Source organism: Accipiter gentilis, chromosome 5 (assembly GCF_929443795.1).
Source record: "Accipiter gentilis chromosome 5, bAccGen1.1, whole genome shotgun sequence".
Taxonomy (NCBI): Eukaryota; Metazoa; Chordata; class Aves; order Accipitriformes; family Accipitridae; genus Astur; species Astur gentilis.
This window is the reverse complement of record NC_064884.1, coordinates 4431457-4455267: the sequence shown is the minus strand read 5'-3', so window position 1 is coordinate 4455267 and position 23811 is coordinate 4431457. Positions and strand designations below refer to the sequence as shown.

The 23811-nt window shown below is 64.3% G+C and overlaps 2 protein-coding genes across 2 annotated transcripts; one reads left to right on the top strand and one right to left on the bottom strand.

Annotated features, from left to right (window-relative positions):
• The first annotated feature begins 2058 nt into the window (after positions 1 to 2058).
• On the top strand, positions 2059 to 9552 carry ROBO4 (roundabout guidance receptor 4). The gene is made up of 21 exons (XM_049801102.1): positions 2059 to 2190; positions 2313 to 2357; positions 2447 to 2725; positions 2805 to 2943; positions 3018 to 3145; positions 3985 to 4100; positions 4210 to 4429; positions 4526 to 4647; positions 5064 to 5235; positions 5316 to 5466; positions 5551 to 5681; positions 6286 to 6450; positions 6533 to 6827; positions 6921 to 7445; positions 7533 to 7664; positions 7776 to 7925; positions 8016 to 8165; positions 8317 to 8466; positions 8548 to 8873; positions 8991 to 9125; positions 9222 to 9552. Exons 1-21 carry the CDS (start codon positions 2127 to 2129, stop codon positions 9365 to 9367), a joined length of 3741 nt encoding a protein of 1246 aa, XP_049657059.1. The 5' UTR covers positions 2059 to 2126; the 3' UTR covers positions 9368 to 9552.
• A 1107-nt stretch (positions 9553 to 10659) lies between these two features.
• Positions 10660 to 23801, bottom strand: ROBO3 (roundabout guidance receptor 3). Its single transcript, XM_049800005.1, has 25 exons — positions 23654 to 23801; positions 19918 to 20244; positions 18798 to 18955; positions 18583 to 18703; positions 18363 to 18501; positions 17454 to 17581; positions 17245 to 17369; positions 16639 to 16810; positions 16324 to 16535; positions 15870 to 15951; positions 15617 to 15785; positions 15354 to 15530; positions 14889 to 15003; positions 14584 to 14803; positions 14387 to 14499; positions 13823 to 14303; positions 13602 to 13728; positions 13413 to 13519; positions 13107 to 13318; positions 12879 to 13021; positions 12640 to 12807; positions 11301 to 11407; positions 11142 to 11219; positions 10949 to 11056; positions 10660 to 10874 (listed from the first exon to the last, which is right to left on the bottom strand). The coding sequence occupies exons 1-25, from the start codon at positions 23799 to 23801 to the stop codon at positions 10660 to 10662; spliced, it is 4152 nt and encodes a 1383-aa protein (XP_049655962.1).
• Between the last annotated feature and the right edge of the window lie 10 nt (positions 23802 to 23811).

Genomic DNA, 23811 nt, shown 5'->3' with positions numbered 1-23811 from the left:
TCTCGCCGGGACGAGCGTGCAGGGAGCGTGCGGAAGGCATGCGGGCGTGCTGGGAGCGAGCGTGCATGCAGAGTGCAGCGGGAGCATGCACGGAGCGCGCGAGAGGGCATGCGCGGCGCACACAGAGAGAGCAGTCACAGAGTGTCCAAGAGGGCGTGCACGCAGCGTGCCGAGAAAGCATGCACGGAGCATGCAAGAGGGCACGGATGGAGCGTGCAGAGCGAGCGTGCGTGCGATGTGCAGAGAGAGCGTGCAAGGAGCGTGCAGATAGAGCATGCACAGAGGATGCCGAGTTAGCATGCAGGGACCATGCGGAGAGAGCGAACAGAGAGCGTGCGCACCGAGCGTGCAAGAGGGCATGTGCGCAACGTGCAGAGAGAGTGTACGCAGTGTGTGCAGGGGTGTCACGGACCGAGCGTGCGGAGAGACCGTGCACGAAGTGTGTGGGGAGAGCATGCGCGGAGTGCGCAGACAGATCATGCACATGCGTGTGGACAGAGTGTGCCTGGAGCATGCAGAGAGAACGTGCAAGAGGGCATGCACGAGGGTGTGCAGAGAGAGCACGCATACAACGTGCAAAGAGAGCGTGCGCAGAGCGCGCAAGAGAGCACGTGGAGGACTTGGAGAGAACACGCACGGAGCGTGCAGCTGAGGCTGCACGGATTGCGTGGAGAGCATGCACATGGAGAATGTGGAGAAAGCGTGCATGGACTGTGCAGAGGGTGTGCATGGAACATGCAGGTAAGACTCTGCAGGGCATTCACGAGAGAGCAATGGGAGTGCTCCCAGGCATGCGTGGAGCGTGCAGAGAGCACGAGTGTGCAAAGAGAGTCTGTGCAGAGCGTGCACAGGGCGTGTGGAGAGAGCGTGTGGTGAGAGCGTGCATGGAGTGTGAGAAAAGAGCATACGTGAAGCTTGCAAGAGGGCATGCGCGGAGCGTGCAAAGCGAGCATCCACACAGTATTTGCATTAGGGCACGCATGGAGCACGCAGCGAGAGCATGCATGGAGCACGCAGCGAGGGTGCAAAGAGCACGAGGAGAGAGCGTGCGTGCAGAGGGCATGCATGGAGCACGTGAAAAGAGCGTGCACGAAGCGTGCGGCTAAGACTGTGCACAGAGCGTGCACGAGCGCGCGGGGAGCACGCACACAGCACGCCGAGCGAGGACACACGCGTTCGGTGTGTGCAACAGCGCCGTGACCACCCGCCACAGCACACAGGCCCATGCACGCAGGAGCCCGGCGCTGCACGGAGCGGGGGGGTTGCGCTAGCATGCAAGCTCGCCCAAGCGCGCACACATGCAGGCAGCCTAAACGGGGGGCTCCCTCCTCCCCCCCGCCAGCTCCCTGGCTGCACCGTCCCCTAAATGTGGACTCGAACCCCTGGCCCGAGCACTGCCCCACCGCCGCGCCTGGATTTTCTGTGAAAATCCCCTAGTTTTGGGGCGCCACCGTCACCTCTCCCCCAGGCCTTCCCGGGAAATAGGTTTAGGATGAAAACCAGAGAGCGGCCAGCCAAGCAAGCCGGGCCCCAGGGCACCTGGGGTGGGTGCCGGGGCACCCCGAGGTGCTTGGGGTGTGCTACTAACCAATAAACTAAACATACTACCCGGCTAGCGGCGGCACCCTTGGGTGTCTTTGTGGGACAGGGTGCCCGCCTGGGGTGGGGGGGACACATGAGAGGTGGGTGACAGCTGAGACCAGATGAGCTCAACGCACCTGGCTGGTGCTCAAATTTAAGCTTGCAGAGCCTGGGAGGCCCTGGACCGTTCACTCTGATCCCTACTGATGGCGCCCCCAGCCGAGGGCTTGTTTCTTCTTCATTCGTCTTCCTCTGAACATGGTGGGGGGGAGGGGGGAATTTCTTCGGATTAATTAAATCCGTTAACTGCTGGCGTCCCCATCCCCACTGCCTCTGGGTGCTGCCAGTGCCACCGCGCCCAGGCGCTAACGCTGCCACGGCTTGCCCGATCCGTTTGTGTCCACGCAACCCCCTCCCGCCTCCAACACTTCCCGGCCCCCACGTCCGGCTATTGTCCCCCGCTATCCGGAGCCGGATCCGGTCCCTGTGCTGACGGGGAGGGACCAGGATTTAGGGAGGAAGAGGGAAGGCTGGCCAGGGCTGGCATGGCGGGTGGCTGGGTGATGGCGCTGGGCTTGGGGCTCTGCCTCACCGCGCTGCGCCAGGGAGGTGAGTGCAGCCCCCCCGGGGGGCGGTGCAAAATACCCTTAACTTTGCCCCCCCGTCCCCCCACCCTGGGGCTGAGACCGTGCCCGCTTGGTGCACCCACTAGCCTCTATGTCACCCCACAGGCTGCCACCCCCCCGGCGCAGCCACGGCACCCCAAACCACAGCTGGTAAGGACATCCAGTGGGGATGATGCGGGTGGGGGGGCTCCTAAAATATCCTGCATCCCCCCCACCCACCCACGGTGTCCCCACTGCAGCGCTGCGGGACAATTTCCGCCTGCAGCCGGGTGATTTGGTGGCCACAGCGGGGCAAGCGTTGGAGCTGGATTGCGTCCCCCCCTTGGGACACCCCGAACCCCGCGTCACCTGGAAGAAGGACGGGGTGACCTTGGACTTGGCGGGTGACAGGTATGTGGTCACCAACGGGAAGTTGCGGGTGGCACCGGCACGACGGAGCGACTCCGGGCTTTACATCTGCGTGGCGGCCAACGCGGCGGGCGAGAGGGAGAGCCGGGGCGCCCGCGTCTCCGTCTTAGGTAAGCCAAGGGTCTCCCATGGGTGGTGGACACGTCACGCCCAGCCTTGGTGCCATGTCCTCGATGTCCCCCCACGCAGAGAAGCCAACCATCGTGCGGCGCCCAAGCGACGCTGTAGCGGTGGCCGGCAGCACCGTGGAGCTGGGCTGCGGCGCCCAAGGTGACCCGGCGCCGCGGGTGCAGTGGCACAAGGAACGTGGGGACCTGCCCTGGGGCAGGTAGGTGGTGGCAGGGTGGAGGTGTCCCATCCCCGGGGTGGGGATGGGGCTGATGGAGAGCTGGTGACCTGCAGGCATGAGGTGGACCGGGAGCACACGTTGCGCCTCTACGCCGTGACGCCTGCCGACGCCGGCACCTACGTGTGTACAGCGCAGAGCCAGCTGGGCACCGCCGCCGCCACCGCCCGCCTCCACGTGGAAGGTCGGTGGTGGGACCTCCATGGGCTCCACCATTATAGACCCCCAGGGCCATCTGGGGGTCCGTGCAAGGGGATCCGTCTAACAGGGTCCATCTAATGGGGTTCATCCAAGGAGGTCATCCAAGGGGAGTCTGTCAAGGGGGGGTCCAACAAAAAGAGGTCCATCCAAGGAGGTCATCCATGGGGAGTCCATCCAAGGGGGATCCATCCAAGAGGGGTCCATCCAAGGAGGCCATCCAAGGGGAGTCCATCCATGGGGGTCCATCCAAGAAGGTCTATCCAAGGGGGTCCATCAAAAAAAGGTCCATCCAACTGAGTCATCTAAGGGGGTCCATTTCAAGGAGGGTCCATCTAAAAGCATCCATCCAACAGGATCCATCCAAGCATGTCCATGCAAGGGGATCTATCTAAGGGGATGCATCCAGGTGGGGATCCATCCAAGGGGATCCATTCAAGAGAGTCCATCTAAAGGGCATCCATCCAAGCAGGTTCCTCCAAGAAGATCCATTTAAGGGGGACTGTCCAAGGTGGGGGTCCATTAAAGGGGGATTGAACAAGAGTTATTCATCCAAAGCGTCCGTCTAGGGACACATCAGTAGGGGTCTATCATAGGGTCCATCAAAGGGGATCCGTCCAAGAAGTGTCCATCCAAGAGGTGTCCATCCAAGATAGATCCATCAAAAGGTGTCTGGCCAAGGAGATCCATCCAAGTGGGTCCATCCAAGGGGTCCATTTGAGTGGGTCCATCCAGGGAGACATCAGGGTCTCCAGGCATGGGCATCTGAGGTGGGTGCCCAGGCAGGTGCCAGGGGACCTTGCTCCTGCCCGGCCCTGCCGTTAGCCTCCCTCTGCCCCACAGACCGGCAGGAGGCTGCGCCATGGGACCTGCTGGCCGTGCGGCTGCACCTGGACAATGGCACCATGCTGCCCACCGCCGCTGTCCGGCTCCGCTGGCAGGTTGGTGTGATGCCAGGACGTCCCCACCAGAGGACAGGACACGGGGATGAGGCTGGAGCCACATCCCCCGTGTCCCACCATGACTCGTAATCCTTCTTATCCCCTTCAGATGCTTATGCCAGCACCGGTGCCGGTGGGCTACATGGTGCTGTACCGCTGCCTGCTCCCTGCCAGCACCTCCTGGGTCCAACACGATGCAGGCAGGGAGCTCAGCGCCATCATCCCTGCGCTCCGCAGGGGCTATAAGTACGAGTTCAAGGTCCGACCCTATGCTGGAGGGACCCAGGGCTTGGACAGCAACAGCAGGCACCTCTGGATACCCGAGGAAGGTGCGTTGGGTGTTGGGTGTCCCCAGGGATGCCCGGGTGGAGGATGGAGGGGTTGGCTGGTGGTCCCAGGGGGTCTCAGCACTCCTGTCCCGGCAGTGCCAAGCGCGGCGCCCCAGCACGTCACCGTGGGCCAGGCTGAGACAGGGAATGGCACCGTGGTCGTGAGCTGGGAGCCACCTCCTCCTGAGGCCCACAATGGCATCATCCGGGGCTACAAGGTTTGGCGTGATGGGGCGGGGGGGCAGGGCTGGTGGACTTCTGGGCCGAGGAGGGTCCACCCAAGGGATCTGTCCAAGGGGAATATATCCAAGAAGGGAGCCTATCAAAGGTGGGGACCTATCCGAGGTTGGCCATCCAAGGAGTGCCTGTCCAAGGTGGGGAATCCATCCAAGAGGGATCTTGACAAGGCGGTTCATCCAAAGGGGCCAACCAAGGTGGAGATCCATCCCAGGGCATTCATCCTAATGGATTCATCCAAGAGGGCCCATCCGGGGGCGGGGGGGGGGGGGGGTCCATCCTAGGGACATTCACCCAAGGGGGTCCATGCAAAGGGGTCCATCCAAGGAGGGATCCATCAATGGAGGTCCACCAAAGAGATTCATCTAAGGGGCCCCATCCTCTTGGTGCCTGCCAGGTCTGGTCAATGGGCGAGGGCTGGCAGCACACCACCAATAAGACAGTGGACGAAGGCACCCGACACCTGGAAACCCTCCTCCCAAGCCCTGGGGCCGAATTCTGTGTCCAGGTGGCGGCTTTCAATGGTGCAGGGCTGGGGGTTCCCAGCAATGTCACCTGCAGCGTCCTGGGTAGGGGACAGGGACCAAGGTGGGGTGGAGGTAGGGGTCAAGGTGGTGGCACAGGGGTGACACCGGTGGGACCCTTGCAGGGCTGACGGCGGGGAGCACCGGGGTGGAATGGGTGCTGCGGCAGCCCGCCGTCATTGCAGCCGCCGGCTCGCTGCTCTGGTTGGCCTGGCTCGCCCTCCTCCTCCTCCTCTGCCAGCGCCTCAAGAGCCAGGACACCACACCTCACCGCAGGTCAGCAGCCCTGGGGTGGGGGACACGGGCACATCCCTGGGACGGTGGGGATGGGGCACCCTGATGGCACCTCTTGCCCCTCAGGCTGGTGGCTGGTGACTCGCCATGGCTCGGTGGCCCCTGGAAACCCGGCTGTGCCCCTGGAAACCTCAGCAGCAGCAGCAGCCTCAGCAACCGGCTCCTGGACAGTGACGGCAGGGACCGCCATCCCTCCAGTGAGCCCCATGGGGGCTGGAACCCCCCACCCAGTGCCCCTGGGAACCCCACCTGTCCTATGGGACCCCCATCCCTCCAGTGAACCCCAGGGCTGGGACCCCAACCGGTGCCTTGGGAACCCCACCGGTGCTATGGGACCCTCATCCCTGCAGTGAACCCCAGGGCTGGGACCCCCACCCGGTGCCTTGGGAACCCCACCGGTGCTATGGGACCCCCATCCTTCCAGTGAGCCCCAGGGCTGGGACCCCACCCAGTGCCATTGGACCCCCATCCATCCCAATGAGACCCCCACATGATGCCATAGACCTCCCACCCGGACCCCTGGGACCTCCACCCAGTTCCATGGGACCCCTCACCCACCGCCACGGGACCCTCACCCAGCGCCTAGGACCTTCATAGGGTGCTATGGGGCCAGCAAAGCATGCCTGATACCCCCACCCTATGTGTGGGGACCCCCCGGTGCCATGGGACCCTTGCCTGGGTGCCCCCCATTACCTCTCTTCAGGCACAGGGACCCTGGGGACAGACAGAGCCGAGGACGGAGGGAACGAGGGACCCCCGGCTCAGCACCCATGGGTGCCCCAACCTCTCTCGCCCCTCCAGCCTTGTCCTTGGAGCCACCGAGCCTTGGCCCCCCCACACCACCCAACCACAGGGGGCAACCGCCACCCCTTGGGGAGACAGGGTGCTGCGGTGGGGGGCACCCCGGGGTGCGCACGTCGCCCAGCACCCCGAACCCAACACCCTGGGAGCGCATCCAGAAGCGAGGTGGGTATGGGGGAGACGTGGGGGGACACGGGGGACACCGGAGAGGTGGCTCATGGCTCTGTGTGCCCCCTCCCCTATGCAGAGCTGCACCAAGTGCACAGCACCCCGGTGCTCACGGGTGGCCCCTGCCACGTCCCCGTCACTGGGAGCAGAAGCGAGTGGGAGACGGATTTTGGGCTGGCAGCTGGGTGGCCTCAGCAAAGGGGACATGATGGTGACACCGACACCACCGTGACGGCCAGAGGGGACCGACGGCGGCTGCCGGTTTTCAGCTCCCCAAAACCACAGCGGGGCAGCGCCTCTCTGGCCTCTGCTGTCACCGGGTCGCCGGTGACACCCCCAAGACCATCCCATGCATGGCACCCACCAGTGACCCGGTGAGTCTGGTTGTCCCCACCCCGGGGATGCAGCTGGGTGCTCAGCACCCCAACCTTGTGCTGCAAAAGCCACAGTGTCCCTTGCATCTGCAGGTCCCTGGCCACTGTGTGCCCCAGGGTCACATCCCTGGTCAGCAGGTGCCCCAAGGACATGTCCCCAGTCACTGGGATCCCCAGGGACACATCTCCAGCCACTCGGCATCCCAGGGACACATCCCCAGCCACTGAGAGCCCCAGGGATGTGTCACCGGTCGCCAGACACCCTAGAGACATGTCCCTGCTCACTGAGCACCCCAAGGACATGTTCCTGGCCAGCAGGCACCCCAAGGATGTGTCAGCCGTCACCAGGCATCCCAGGGCCATGTCACCGGCCACCCAGCCCCCCAAGGACCTATCACCAGCCACCAGGCACCAGAGGGACACAATCTTGGCCACCAGGCACCCTGAGGACACCACCCTGGTCACCAGGCACGCCAGGGATCCATCACCAGTGACCAAGCACCAGAGGGACATGTCTCCAACCAGCAGGCACCCAAGGGACACATCTGCAGTCACCAGGCACCCCAAGGAGAAGTCCCCAGCCACTGGACACCACAGGGACAAGCTCCTGGCCACCAGGTACCACAAGGACATGTCTCTGGTCACCAGGCACCCCAGGGACCCATTACCGGTGACCAGGCACCCAAGGGACATGTTCCTGTCCAGCAGGTACCCTGAGGACATATCACCAGCCACCAGACATCCCAAGGACACACTCCTAGCCACTGGGCACCCCAGGGACACATCCCCAGTCCCCAGGCACCCTGAGGAGATGTCCCCAGTCCCCAGGCACAGCAGGTACAAGTTCTTGGGCACCAGGTACCCCAAGGACATATCCCCAGCCACCAGGCACCCCAGGGACACATCACCAGTGATCAGGCACTGAAGGGACACATTTCTGGGCACCAGATACCCAAAGGACATGTCACCAGTCACCAGGCATCCCAAGGACACATCCCCAGCCACCAGGCACCCCAGGGACACATCCCCACTCACCAGGCACCCTGAGGAGATGTCTCCGGTCCCCGGTCACCGCAAGGACACGTTCTTGGGTGGCAGGTACCCCAAGGACATGTTACTCGCAGCCAGGCACCCTAGGGACCTATCACCGGTGACCAGGCACCCAAGGGAGATGTTCCCGATCACCAGGTACCCAAAGGACGTATCACCAGCCATGATGCATCCCAAGGACACATCCTCAGCCACCAGGCCCCCAAGGGACACATCCCCACTCACCAGGCACCCTGAAGAGATGTCCTCAGTCACTGGTCACCAGAGAGACATGTTCTTGGGCAGCAGGTACCCCAAGGGACATGTCCTTGGTCACCAGGCACCCCAGGGATGCATCACTGGTGACCAGGCACCCAAGGGACGTGTTCTTGGCCACCAGGTACCCCAAGGACATGTCCCTGGCCACCAGGCACCCAAGGGACGTGTTCTTGGCCACCAGGTACCCCAAGGACATGTCCCCGGCCACCAGGCACCCAAGGGACAGGTCCCCGGTCACCGGGCGCCTCTCGCCGGCATTCAGCGACGGTGTCCTCACGCCGCAGCGGGTGGCTGAGGACCTGGAGATGGACCAGGACACCACCTGCCCCAGGTACACCCCGTCCCCCTGGGACACCACCATGGTGGCAGCATCCCCCGGTGCCAGCAGCGTCCTCGCCGTGTCCCCCCACAGCCCTCCAGCACCAGCCACGCCACGGTCCTTCTCACCGCCACACACCTATGGCTACATCTATGGGCCACCAGCCTCTGAGCTGGGTGAGGAGGAGGAGGAGGAAGAGGAGGAAGAAGAAGAGCGGCCAGCAACAAGGGGCTCGCCAGGGGGGTCGCTACTGAACGGCTGGGGGTCTGTCTCGGAGGACAACTTCGCCAGCGCCCGCTGCAGCTTGGTGAGCTCCTGCGATGGTTCCTTCCTCCTGGATGCCAGCTTCGCCCGGGCGCTGGCCGTGGCCGTCGATGGCCTCTGCTTCAGCCTCGAGGACACTGATGGAGCCTATGGGGGTGAGCGAAGTGTCCCTGGACCCCCTCGTCTGACCCCAAGCATTGTCACCTTTCGGGGAAGGTGGCCCCATCATGACATCATGGTGATGCCACTGTCTCCTGCCTTCTCCCCAGCAGGTCCCTCACCGCCACCATCACCCTTGGAGGGGGTCTTCTTGCCCGTGATCCCCATCCCCACCTGGGACTGGGGGACGGCACTGGAGGTCCCGTGGAGAGTCGGAACAGAGGCAGCCACGGGCATCCCGCAGCACGGTGAGCACTGTCCTGATGCTGGGGTGATGGGCACCGGGGATGGTGCAGGGTGTCACCCATTGTGGGGTGCTGGAAAATGTCCCCTTTTCTTTCCAGGTGGCCACAGGTCAGGGAGTGGCAGTCCCTGGCCCAGCATGGGTGGCGAGCCGGGGACAGGAGGGACAGTGGCGTGGCAGTCCCCAGGGTGTAGGACACAGCAAGGCCAGAGTCCCCTCAGCTCAGCTAAAATCCAGCTTTATTAAGCAGTTCCCCAAAAAGGGGTTTTCTGCTAGCAGTAGCCACCTGTGAAGGGTGGGTGGCGCTGGGACGGGCAGGTGTCCCTCCTTCCCCAGCATCCTTGTCCTCCCCAAGTGTCCTCATCCCTCCCCAGAGTTCTCATCCCTCCACAGCATCCTCATCCTCCACAAGTGACCTCATTCTCCCCCAAATCCTCATCCCCCAACTGTCCTCGTCCAGCCCAAGTACCAATGCCCAGTCCAAGTGTCCTCATCCTTCCCCAGTGTCCCCATCCTTATTCTCCCCAAGTGTCCCCATCCCTCCCCAAGTTTCCCCATCCCTCCCCAGCATCCTCATCCCCCAACCATCTTCATCCAAACCAAGCACCATTGTTCATCCCAAGTGTCCTTGTCCTTCCTCAGGGTTATTGTCCCCCCTCAGGGTCATTGTCCCCCCACCGTCCTCATCCCTGCTGACCGTTCTTGTTCCTTCTGACTGTCCTTATCCTTCCTGACCGTCCGCGTCCTTCCTCAGCATCCTTGTCCCACCTCGACCATCCTTGGCCCTCCCAAGTGTCCTCATCCCTCCCAAGCCACCTTGTCCTTCCGGAATGTCCTTGTGCCCCCTCTGAGCATCCTTGTCCCTCCTGAGCATTCTCATCCCTCCCCAGCATCCTTGTCACTGCCCAGGGTCCTCATCCCTTGTGACTGTCCTCGGCCTTCCCAAGCATCCTCATCACTCCCAAATGTCCTTGTCCCCAGGGTCCTCGTCCCTCCTGAGCACCCTCCTCATGCCTCCCCAGCATCCTCATCCCTCCCCAGGGTCCTCGTCCCTAGTGACTGTCCTTGGCCTCCCCAAGCATCCTCATCCTTCCTCAAACATCCTCCTCCCTTGCAACTGTCCTTCTCCCCGGGGTCCTCATCCCTCCTGAGTATCCCTGTCCCTCCCCAGTGTCCTTGTCCCTCCCAACTGTCCTTGTCCCCAGGGTCCTCATCCTTCCCAAGCATCCTCGTCCCTTCCCAGCATCCTTGGCCCTCCCAGCTGTCCTTAGCCCCAGGGTCCTCATCCCTCCCCGAACATCCTCCTCATCCCTCCCGGAGCATCCTTGCCTCTTCCAAGCATCTTTGTCCATCCTCCCAAAGCATCCTTGTCTCACCCCGAGTATCCTCGTCCCCCCCCTCGCGCTGCCGCCCACCGGCCGCTGGCTCTGTGCAACCCTATTTACATGGTGCCACTCAGAAATTAAAGAGCATCCCCTCGGTCCCCCCCATGTCCCCATCCCCGTGTCCCCAACCCTGCCACCGTCTCGCCCTCTGCTTCATCGTTTCTCCTGCGACGGGCAGGAAAATGGGGGACCCGGGCGGCAGCGATGGCCGGTCCCTTCACCACGGTCCCCCGGCGTCCGGCTGCGTCCCGAGCCGTGGCCGCGGGAGCTGGTGGAGCCGCGGGACGAGACGCTGCCCGTCGTGGAGCAGCTGCCGGACACCTGCCCTCGGGGCAGGCAGGAGGGTTTGCCGTAGGGGACGACCTCATCTGCAAGGGAGGGGACAAGGTTGGGGGTCGGCGGTGACACCCCCCCCTCCCCAATACCACGGACTCTGGCTTACCGCTGCGGGTTGGGCGATGGGTGACCTTGCGCTCGGCCCCACTCGGCTCCCGCTCCGGCAAGGGGACGGGGGTCTCGCCTGGTGGTGGCAGTGGTGGCGGTGGCAGGTCTGCAGCAGAGAGGGAGGAGAGGGCTGAGACCCCCTGATCCCCCCAAGCCCCCCACCATTTCCCCCCCCCCCCACCCCCGCTCACCTCCCTGCTGCTTTTCCCGGCGGTAGCGGCTGCATTTGGGCTTGGGGCGACTTTTCGGGGTCTCCCTGCAGGTTTTCCCTGGGGGTGATGGCAGCGTCAGGCACCCCCCCGAGCCAGTGAGCCCCCTCCATCCACCCAAAATGGCCCCCCAGGGCTCACCTGTGCCACGGGGGCGGCGGGCTCGGGGCGGGTGGGCCTTGCCGGCATCTGGACTCGGTGGGGGGCTGGGTGCCCGTGGGGGGGTGCTGGCGCCATGGAGGGGTCTCCTGGCAAAGAGGGGGTGTGGGGTGAAGCGGGGGTGCAGGGACCAGGGTGGGGGGCTCGGTGGCCACCGCGGTGCTGGCACAATCCCTGGTGCCGTGCCGTGCTGGAGCAGGGGGAAGCCGTGTGGTGATGGCACAGCTGGAGGGCAATGGCGTGGGTGGGCTGAAGCATCACAGCTGGATTGCAGCTGCATGGCTGGGCTTGCAAAGGGCAGCTGGATGAGTTCAGCGGCACAGCTGGGTGGGAGAACCACAGCTGGATGGCAGGGCCACAGCTGGATCACAGCTGCACGGCAGGGTTGCAATGGCACGGCTGGCTGACCGTGGCACAGCTGGAACACAGTGGGATAACAGCTGCTCAGCCGGAATGCAACCGCACAGCTGGGTTGCAACCTCGCAGCTGGATGGCAACCGCACAGCTGGATGGCAACCGCACAGCTGGATCACGGCACAGCTAGATGGGACCTGCATGGCTGGATTGCACCCGCAGAGCTGGATCGCAGCACTGTTGGATTGCAACCGCACACCTGGGTTGCAATGGTACAGCTGGCCCCTGATGCCGCAGCTGGATTGCAATGGCATGCCAGCATTGCGATGGCACAGCTGGATTGCAATGGCACCGCTGGATCATGGCAGAGGCAGCCATGACAGCACAGCTGGATGGCAACGTCCCAGCCAGCTCGTGATGGTGCAACTGCATCGCGATGGCACAGCTGGATTGCTATGCCACAGCCAGCCCACGGCGTCACGGATGGATCATGACAGCACGGCCAGAGCACAACCCGACAGCGGGGACAGATGGTGACAACACGGATGGATCACGAAGGGACATCTGCACCATGGTGGGACATCCAGACCCCAGTGGGACATCTGGACCCCGATGGCACGGCCAGACCGTGATGGCATGGCAGGGCCAGATCATGACAACATGGCTGGATGGCAATGGGACATCTGGACCCCAACAGGACATCCGGACTCCAATGGCATGGCCGGACCGTGATGGCACAGTACGGCTGGATCATGACAACAAAGCTGGATCGTGATGGGACATCTGGACCCCAATGGCACAGCTGGACTGTGATGGCATGGCAGGGCCAGATGGTGACAGCACAGCTGGATCACGATGGGACACCCAGACCATGGTGGGACATCCAGACCCCAATGGGACATGCAGACCCTGACAGGACATCCAGATCCCAATGGCATGGCTGGACCAAGCAAGGCCCATCTCCTACCGGGGCAGGCGGGGGCTATCAAAGTCACGGAGCCGGGGGATGTCCTCGGTGGCATGGGGCGATGGTGTCAGCGTGGCGGTGGACCGGCAGCCGGAGGAGGCGGCAGGCGAGGATGCACCGGTGGCGCAGGGGACATCCTCGCCGGGGTACCACTCCTCCCTCCCCAACCTGCAGGGTGGGGGCCACAGGGTGGGTGCTGGGGCCAGCACACCCAAGCCCCCCCAGCCCCCCCCACTCACCCTCTGGCCGCCTCTTCCTCTTCCTCCTCCTCTTCCTCCTCCTCCTCCTCCTGGGCACACTGGCTGAGCTCGCTGGCTGAGGGTGGCGGGGGCAGCAGCTCCGTCCAGCTCACCGCCGGCGGTTTCACCGCTTGCCCCAACTTCTTCCCTTTGGTCCCTGTGGCGAGGAAGGATGCCGGGGAGGGGTCTGTGCCATCAACATCCATGTGTGTCCCCAACCCATCCCACCGCCCTACCATGCTCGACTCGGCCACGGGATGCCTGGGGGGCATCCATCAGTTGGGGACCCCCCCCGGTGTAAGGGGTCCCGTGCTGCGAGAATGGACGGGGGAAGGTGCAGAGCTCCTCGCCGCCCGCCTCGATGGTGCTGTAAACTGGCCCCTCTACAGACCCCGCTCCAAATTGCTCCGTCTGGGCGATGTAACGGGTGATGCCGGCATCTGCAGAAGGCAATCGGCACCGTCAGCATTGACCATGACCCCCCCCCCCCCAACCCCGAGTCCGAGCCACCCATCCCCCACGATGACCACTCACCATTGTAGTATCTCTCGGTGGTGGTCCCCAAGCAGCCGGCGGCACCGGCCGCACCGCCACCGCGCCATGCGTCCGCCAGCCACGGGTAACCACCACCGACGGCTGCCCTGCAAGGAGATGGGGTAAAGGGATGCCGGCAGTTGGCACTGGGGGTCCCGAGGAGAGGGAGGGTGGATACTGGGGCGTTACCTGGGGCTGCTGCGTGCCGGAGCTGGGAAGGCGACTGCGGAAAGAGGTGGGGGTGAGGGCGGCGAGGGGCCGCGACGGGTCCCCACGGCGCCTGTAGGCTTACCGGTGGGCGTATAGGCGAAGGATGCTGTAAAGAGAGAGGCGGTGGGTGGCTGGTGGGGTGATAGGTGCCAGGGTTGGGGAGGGGGGGGGGGTCCCAGGGCTAGCACCTTCTCCCGTACCAGCGAAGTGGCTCAGCTCCTTCTTCCTCCGGCGGCGGCCGTAGAGCCAAGCGGCGAAGGCGGCGAGGATGACCCAGCAAGCGCCGCCAACGCCGGCGATGAAGGCCGGCTGCCTGGCCACCTCTGCCAAACGCTCGGCCACGCTGCTCCCGCCCGCCGGCCCTGCATCCCGCTCCGCCGGGGGGGCTGCAAACAACGTGGGGAAGGGGGAAAACACCGGCAGGGGTGCCGAGGAGCCGTCCCCAGCACCGGGGTGACCCCCGTCACCCCACCCACCCACGGGTGCGGCGGGGGCGACGAGGGACTCACCGATGCGGATGGGGACAGGGGCGCTGCGAGCGCCCACGCCGGCGCCGGTGGCGGCAGCGACTTCGGCACGGTAAGGGACGCCGGGGACCAGTCCCCGCAGCACCGTCGCCAGCACCGTCCCCTCCACGCTCTGGTTGATGTGGAAGCGGCTCTCGTTGCCCAAGCACCAAATCTGGGGGCGGGGGGACACCATGACATGGTGTCGTGGGGGGACAGAGGGGACCCGCCGCATCCCCGCCACCGGTCTGCCCTTACCCGGTAATCACGGATGACGCCGTTCTGCTCAGCCAGCGGCGGCGGCTGCCATGAGATGCGGACGCTGGTGCCGTTACCGGCCACGCTGACAGCTCGTGGTGGGGCACTGGGGGCTGTTGGAGGGGGGGACGCAGGGGGGGCGTCACCTCCCGGGGGTACCCAGGGACCCTCGCCGTCCCTCGCATCCCCGCACTCACCCGCCTCGGGGGTGCGCAGGGCACGCACAGCGCTGTCGGGGCCGTGGAGATGATGGAAGTAGGGTCGGACCTTGACCTCGTAGTCCTGGCCTCGGCGCAGCTCGGTGAGCAAAGCCCCCCGTTCCCCCGGTGCCTGCACCACCCGTGCCTCCTCCCAGCGCCCACCGTGCTGCCGGTACAGCACCCTGTAGCCCTGGACGAAGGGTGTTTGGCGCTCCACCTGGGGACCCAAGGGGAGGGTGGGGTGAGGCGGGGGGATACTTGGCACTGGGACCCCTGTACCGGCGGCATGGCGCAGCACTCACGGTCCAGGAGAGGCGGACAGCACCCGGCGGCAGCACCACGGGTTCCTGTAGGTGCACGGCCACTTGTGCCAGCTCCCGCTGCACCTGCTGGGGGTCCAGCCCTTGCTGCGTGGGGCTGGCGTCTGCCGAAAAAATGAGAGGGTGGACAGACCATGGACACCTCCAGTGGCGTCAGCAAGTGGGGATGCCGTGGTGACATCACATTCCCGTGGTGGGTCCATGGGAACCTCCACTGGCGTCATTGGGTGGGGATGCACCCAAAGGTTTTGGGTGCACGGGCACCTCCATCAGCATCACCGAGCGAGGATGTACCCGAGGGTGGTAGGCGCATGGGCGCTCCCATTGGTGTCACCAAGTGGAGACGCGCCCAAGGGCGGTGGGTGCGTGGGTACCTCCATCAACACCACCAAGCAGAGATGGACCCCAGGGTGGTGGGTTCACAGACACCTCTGCCAGCGTCACTGCTGGGTCTCACCTTGGGTGCGCACGGGCTCCGAGATGCCGCTGGGGTCACTGAGCCCGTAGGCGTTGACCGCCCTCACCAAGAAGAGGTAGACGGTGTCGGGGACGAGGCCGCTCACCGTGTGGGTCTCACCCTCCACGTCGGCCGCCACCGTCTGCCACGGACCACCCGCCGCCTGGCTGCCAGGGTACAGGGGTGACCCATGGTGGGGTGGCACCAGGCCACCGCGTCACCCCTGCACCCAGAGAGGACGCTTGTGCGATACCTGAAAGCCTCCACTACGTAGGAGGTGATGTCGGCGGCACCGCTGTCCTCATTCCCTTTCCAGCTCAGGGTGACGCTGCTTTTGGTGACGTTGGTGACCACAGGGGTGGAGGGTGGCCCAGGCAGGACTCCGGGCTCGGGGGAAGGCAGGGAGACGTCAGATCCGTCACCTGCAGGGAGACGCGTGGAGATCTGGGGTGGCTTTGTCCCCGGTGCCACGGTGTCCCCAGCGCAGTGACGTCCCCGTGACCCACCTCGCACCTCCAGGGAGCCGCCCCAGCGGGTCTCGCCCGCCGGGCTGGTGGCCACGCACTCGTAGTGCCCGGAGTCCGTCACCTGCGAGGGGAAGAGCTCCTGCCCCATCACCCTGAGCACCCGCCACCCCTCGCACCCACCTCCTTTGCACCCACCGACCCTCGTAACCATCACCCCTCGCGCCCACCACCCTTTACACCCGCCGCCCCTCGCATCCACAACCCTGGGCGTCCATCGCCCTTTGCACCCACCACCGTGAGCACCCACAACCCTGAGCACCCACCATCCTGAGCACCCATCTCCCTTTGGTCCCACCACCCTTTTCAACCACCACCCTGAGCACCCACCGTCCCCCTTCCCCACCCCTGGAGCTCCTCCCGTCCCTGCAGTGCCACCCCACGGGTGTCCCCCCCGGGAGTGGGTGCCCTGAGCCCCCGCTCCGGACCGGCTCACCCGGAGGCTGGTGATCCGCAGGGTGCCGTTCTCCAGCAGGCTGGCGCGGGGCTGGGCACCTACCAGGGTGCTCCCGTCCTTCAGCCACCCCACGCTGGCCGGGGGGTCACCGCCCCCCACCCAGCAAGGCAACCGCGCCGTGGCCCCCACCGGCAGCACCGTCCGGTTGGCGGGACCCCGGCGGATCACCGGCGGTCGCTGCTCAGATGGCGCTACGGTGAAGAGGGGTGGGGGGAAAACCGGGAATTCCTCGGTGATGGGATGGGTGCCGCTGGCGCACCAAATGCACCCGTTGCCTGCCGGCCTGGGACTTACCCTCTTCCACCTCCAACCGCGCCTTGGCCAGCACGCTGCCGGCCACGCTGATGGCCTGGCACAGGTAATAACCGGCGTCGGCGGGCTGCACATCGGCGATGGTGATGGCGCCGCTGGGGCTCACCGAAAAGCGGCCGGTGGGCTGCGGGGGCTGGCCGGGGAACAGCAGGGTCTGGGGTGGGGAGGGAAGGGTGCAGAGGGCTGCTGAGTGGGGGAGGGCAGTGGAGGGGATGGGGTGGGATGGAATTGGGATTGGGACTGGGATTGGGATGGGGATGGGATGGGGATGGGATGGGGTGGGGATGGGGATGGGGTGGGATGGGGTGGGGATGGGGATGGGATGGGGTGGGATGAGGATATGGGATGGGGGGGGATGGGATGGGAACAGGGACGGGATGGGGTGGGATGAGGATATGGGATGGGGATGGGAGGAGGATACAGGATGTGGTGGGATGGGATGGAGATGGGGACAGGGATGGGATGGGGATTGGGATGGGGACAGGGATGGGGTGGGGATGGGAGGGGATGGGGTGGGATGAGGATACAGGATGCGATGGGATGGAGATGGGGACAGGGCTGGGGATGGGGACGGGGACAGGGACAGACCTGGCTACCCTCCTTCTGCCAAAACACGGCGGGCGGCGGGTTGCCCTTGCTCTGGCACTGGAAGGTCACGCTCTGGCCGGGGGTGACAGTCTGGTCGCGGGGGCCAGTGACGAGCTGGGGGGGCACTGCCGCAGCGCGGGGAGAGAAAAGGGCTTGCCCGGCCGCTTTGCCAGCACCCACAGGTGCTCCCTCAGGGACCCCCCCCTTACCGTGCACGGTGAGGGTGCCCGACGCCTCCGACCTGCCCACGCTGTTGTCGGCCACGCAGGTGTAGGTGCCCTCGTCCTCCGCCCGCAGCCGGCTGATCCGCAGGGTGTTGTCCGGCAACACCTCCCACCTGGAGCGGGGGGGGAAACGCCACGAGGCCGCGGCACCGACAGGGTGCCGGGGTGCCACGAGGGCGCGGGGTGCCGTGGGGATGTGGGACGCGATGGGGATACGGGATGCGATGGGGATGTGGGACGTGATGGAGATGTGGGATGTGATGGGGATACGGGATGTGATGGGGATGTGGGATTTGATGATGGGGATATGGGTGCTCTGGGGATGTGGGATGCCATGGAAATGGGGGATACAGTGGGGATGCGGGATGCGATGGGGATACAGGATGCAACGGGGAGGCGGGATGAGATGGGGATGTGGGATGTGCTGGTGTGTGGGTATGATGGGGATGTGGACTGCAAGGAAAGTGGGGAATGCAATGGGGATATTGGATGTGACGGGGATGCGGGGTGCACTTAAGATGCAGGATGCGATGGGGATAGAGGATGCAATGAGGATTTGGGATGCGATGGGGCTGTGAGGTGCAACGTAGATGGGGGGGCGCGATGGAGACACGTCACGTGCGACGGGGACGCGGGATGCGATGAGGATGCGGGATGCGATGGGGATGTGGGATGCGATGGGGATGCGGGGTGCGATGAGGCTGGAGGACGCAACAGGGATACGGGATGCCGCGGGCGTACTCGACGCCATGGAGATGCGGGCTGCGACGGAGATGCGAGACGCTCCGAGCGCACCAGGCCGGCACGCAGCGATGCCACCCGGCTGCACCCCGGACACCCCCACCCCGGCTCCGGCACCCACCACCCGTGCCAGCCCCCTCGCCCACCGCTTACCTTCCCGGAGGCATCTTGCCCTCCTCCTTGCGCCAGCGAGCTGCGGGCTGGGGGTCCCCCACCACCTCGCAGGGAAACTCCACCGTCCCCTCCACCAGCACCGCTTTGTTGAGGGGCCTCTTGCCAAACGCCGGGCGCTCTGCGGGGGCGGCTGTCAGTCCCGCCGGGACGGCACCCGCCCCCGACATCCCAAAAATGACATCCCCTCATCCCCACGCACCGAAGACCACTAGCTCGGCCGGCTCGCTGTCCCTCTCCCCCACCACGTTGGCGGCCACGCAGACGTAGACGCCGGCATCGCTCTTACGGGTGCTGGCCAACATCAGCTTCCCACCGCGGATCTGCCAAGGCAACCCGGTTCAACCAGAGCCGGGGGGCTCAGCCCTCCCACCCCCCAGGTTTTGGGGGACCCCCCTCATCCCCCATATCCCTCACCGTCAAGCGCTCATCCTCATCTCTGAGGCGAACGCCGTTCTTCTTCCAGGAGATGCTGGGTTCGGGGTGGCCGCGGGGGGGGACGCACTCCAGGACGGCCGGTTCGCCCGCGGCCACCACCACGTCCCCGGGGGGCTGCCGGAAATCGTCCCGCAGCACTGGGGGGGGGGGTGGGGGTGGGGGTGTCATGACATCAGCCCTGCCTCAGTTTCCCCATCCCTGCACCCTAATGCTGGGGACCCCCACTCCTCCCAGCACGGAGATACCAAAGCTGAGCGATGCTGCATTTCACGTCGGCAGGACCTGGATCCAACAGCCGATGCGGGGTGTAACACTGCCCCCCCCCCCCCAGATCTAGCCCTGTCCCCCCCAAAAATAATCCCTGGTGATTGAGCTAAGCTCACAGCTGGGTCTAAGCCCGGTCTGGATTTAACTCCGACATCATCCCGGCCCTGGGTTTGAGCCTCAGCGGGTGCCACCCCCGAGGGCCGAAGCTTGGGGTGGCACCGGGGATGTTCTTGTCATTCGTTTTAGTGTATTGGCACTTATTTGAATTTATTTGCGATTATTTGAGTTTATTTTCTAATACTCCCAGTGCTTTTCCCTTCTTTTCAATGATTTTTGTTTCTTTTTGATTATTTGCCTTCGTTTTCACTTCTTTTCCCTTCTTTTCATTTCTTTTCTATTATTTTCACTTATTCGCAATTCTTTTAACTTTTCACTTCTTTTTTTCACTTATTTTTCTTTTATTTTCCCTTCTTTTCATTTCTTTCCCTTATTTTCAATTATTTTAACTTCTTTTCGTTTGTCTTCCCTTACTGTTACTTCTTTTCTTTTACTGATTTTCATTTACTTTTACATATTTTTCTTTCTTTTCTCTTATTTTCACCGACTTTCATTTCTTTCACCTATTTTCATTTCTTTTCCCTTCTTTTTGCTCAGCAGTGCCAGGCCTGAGAATTTTGCAGCCCCCCCCCCCCCCCCCCACCCCCCCATCCCCTGAGCCGCTGCACCGGGCTGGGCTCCCTGGTGACACCAAGACACCCCCCACCCCCCAAACCCCCCCCAGCCCCAAGCCCTCCCCACTGTCTCCCCCCCGTGTCCCCTCCAGGGGACTCACCGGCCACCTCCAGGGATGCGTTCCTGCTGGTGGCCTCCCCCAAGTAATTCCTGGCCACACAGACATAGACCCCCTCGTCGGGCTTCCCCCGCCGGCCGTGGAGGATGCGGAGGAAGAAGAGGGACCCCCCCGGCAGGAGGGTACGGTGGGAGCGGGGGTCTTCCCGGTCCGTCTCCACCCGCTCCCCGTCTTTGTACCACTCCACCGCCGGGGATGGACGCCCTTCGGCTTTGCAGCTCAAGGTGGCCGGTTCCCCCTTGGAGACCAGGAGATCCGTAGGGTGCTCCACGATACGGGGTGCCATGTCCTCCAGCTGAGGGTGGGACCCTGTTTAAAAAATATGGGGGGGGGGGTGGTCCCCACGACCTCCCCCAGGGAGGCAGGGCAGGGGATTTTTGGGGGGCTGAACAACCCCCGCCGGGTTGCACGGAGCTTTCCTGGCACCATCACCTGCTTTGCTTAGCGAGCAGGAGGTGAGATGAATTGTGGCCAGGCCTCAGCCCAGTGTCTCCCCCCCACACCCGACCAGGAGGTGAGGTGATTGGGAGGTGAGATGAAGTATGGCCAGGTCTCAGCCCGGGAGGTGAGATGAAGTATGGCCGGGTCTCAGCCCAGGAGGTGAGACGACCAGGAGGTGAGATGAAGCGTGGCCAAGCCTCAGCCCAGCATCTCCCCCCGCCCTGCCAGCTAAGAGGTGAGATGACCAGTAGGTGAGATGAATTGTGGCCAGGCCTCAGCCCAGTGTCTGTCTCCCCCCCACACCCGACCAGGAGGTGAGGTGACCGGGAGGTGAGATGAAATATGGCCGGGTCTCAGCCCAGGAGGTGAGGCGACCAGGAGGTGAGATGAAGTGTGGCCAAGTCTCAGCCCAGCATCTACACACCCCACACCCCCCCGCCAACCAAGAGATGAGATGACCAGGCAGTGAGATGAAGTGTGGCCAGGTCTCAGCCCAGTGTATTCCCCCCACTCCAGGGTGGGTGCTGGTGTGGTGGGAGCAGGACCGGGAGGGTGTCAGACCTCGGACATACTGGGGAATGAGGACAGGGACACAAAGCAGCTCTGCTCCCAGTAATGCCCCTTTTCCACCCAGTTTCCAACTGGGCATCCCTGCGGAGATGGGGTTGGGGCTAAATTCTCCCCAAAAGGGGATTTTTTTTCCCCCCCCAGCTGCAAATGATGATTTTCTATAGCAGAGCTGGTAACTCCAGATTGGAGAAACCGCTTCATTTTAAGTTTTAAAAAAAAAACCCCAACCATATTGGGTCTGTGGGGCTGTTCCAGGAAAATCCCCACCCTTAGGGCATGGAAATTAATGAATGCTCATTAATGCTGGGATAATTAATGCTCATTAACGGTGGGGTCTAACTGGCTGGGTCCGGCTGGCATGGCCCACCCGTGTCCCCAAGTGCCACCCACGGCTGGCACTGCACTTCAGGCTGTGCTCACCGAGTGTCACTGCAGTCCCAGACACGGGCTGCACACCCACGCAAGTGCACCCCCAGACACCCCCCCCCAGATTGCACACGCACACATGCGTGTGCACATACACGCACGAACGCACGCGCAGCCAGGCACGGGCACGGCTGCATGCATCAAGCTACGCGTTTGCGCACGTGCGTGTGCTTCCAGACACGTGTACACGGCGGGTGCACCCACTCGTGCGTGCACGCACGTGCTTACGTGCAGGTGCAGAGGCGTGCACGCGTGCGTTCCCACAGGGGCGTGCACGCACTTACGCAGCGGCACGCTCACGCGTGTGCGTTCGTCTGCACGTACGCACACCCAGAGGTACACGCGCTCACGTGGGTATTCGCACAGGGGTGTGGGTGCGGACACAGACGTGCATTTGCACACGCGCATTTGCACACGCACCCAGGGCGCGCGCATCCGTGCAGGTTCACACGCGCGTTCCAACGAGGGGCACGAGCCTGCGCTTACCCCCGTCCCTGCGTAGCTGCACACGCATGCACACGCATGCCTGCAGCTCCACACGTGCACGCCGCGCTCGTGTGTGTGTCCCCCCATTTGCACACGCGTGTACACATGCTCCTGTCCCAGCTCCAGAGTGTTGCGGGGGGGGGGGTGGGCTGTGATTTGGGGCGCCCTAAGCAGCTGGGATGCGTTGCCATGGGGATGGGATGCAGCTGCCATGGGGACGGGGACGGGGATGCTGTGGGGTACCGGGTACCCCCGTGGGGTGGTGGCGGCATGGGGTGGGCACAGCGGGGGCCGAGGGGGCCGCAGCTGGGCCCGGTGGCTAATTGGGATGACTGGGGGGTCAGGCCAGGCCCCCTCCTGTGTCAGGGCAGGGGGTCCCGTGGGGGATTGGGGGCACACACACACACCCCCCCCCCATCGGCCACCCAGAGCCAACTGGAGGGGGAAGCGCAGACTAAAAAAGAGGGGGAAAGCTCAAAAATGGACTTAAAATTCAGGTGGACACCCCTTCCCTTGCCCCCCCTCATCCCCCGGCACCAGCAGCTGGCCCGGGCTGCCACCCACCACACCCCGGCTCGGGGACGTGGGTCTGGTTTGGGGACACGGGGACGGTTTGGGGACACGGGGCTGGTTTGGGGACACGGGGACGGTTTGGGGACATGGGGCTGGTTTGGGGACACGGGGCTGGTTTGGGGACACAGGGATGGTTTGGGGACACGGGGCTGGTTTCGGGACACGAGGACGGTTTGGGGACACGGGGCTGGTTTGGGGACACGGGGATGGTTTGGGGACATGGGGCTGGTTTGGGGACACGGGGATGGTCTGGGGACATGGGGCTGGTTTGGGGACATGGGGCTGGTTTGGGGACACGGGGATGGTTTGGGGACATGGGGCTGGTTAGGGGACACGGGGCTGGTTTGGGGACACGGGGCTGGTTTCGGGACACGGGGCTGGTTTGGGGACATGGGGACGGTTTGGGGACACAGGGCTGGTTTGGGGACACGGGGATGGTTTGGGGACATGGGGACGGTTTGGGGACACGGGGCTGGTTTGGGGACATGGGGACGGTTTGGGGACACAGGGCTGGTTTGGGGACACGGGGTCTCTCCTGGCTCGGGGGCTGGGGGTTGGTTTGGGGACACGGGAACGGTTTGGGGACACTGGGCTGGTCCTTGTTTGGAGTCTGGGGATTGGTGCAGGGACGTGGGGGCAGTTTGGGGACACTGGGTCACTTCCAGTTCGGGGCTATGGGGTTGGTGTAGGGACACAGGGACAGTTTGGGGACACAGGGTCGCTACCGGTTTGGGATCTGGGAGTTGGTCCGGGGACACGGGGACTGTCTGGGGACACCGCCTCAGTCCCAGTTCACGGTCTGGGGGTCAGTCTGGGGACACGGGGCCAATTTGGGAACAGGGGGGTTGCTTCGGGTTTGGGATTTGGGGCAGGGGGCTGGTTTGGGGGACACGGGGCTCACTTGGGGACGCAGGGTTGCTCCCAATTTGGGACCATCGGTCTGGTCACAGTTTGGGGTCCCAGGGACTATCTGGGCACGAGTGACCGCTCCCGGTCCGCGGTCCGGGGGTTGACCCGAGGACACGGAGCCGGTGCCGGCGTGGGGACATGGGGCTGATTTGGGGCCACGGGCTCTCGTTCCCACACTGGGGACCCAAGGATAGGTCCCAGCATGGGGACCCGGGACCGGTTTGGGGTCCCAGCTCGGGGCTGGGGTGAGGGTGCGGTGGGATGATGCGGTGGGAACAGTGGGGCCGGAGAGCGGGGTCCCGGAGCCACGTACCGTTACCGGGGGGGAGGCCGGGGAGGTGGAGGGCGGCGATGGTGCTGTTGATGCCGAGCAGGAGCTGGGAGGAGTTGGAGCCCTCAGCCCCCAACGAGTCGGCGAACAGGTTCATCTGCAGCAGCGTCTTCAGCAGGTACCGCAGCATCCTCGGCCCG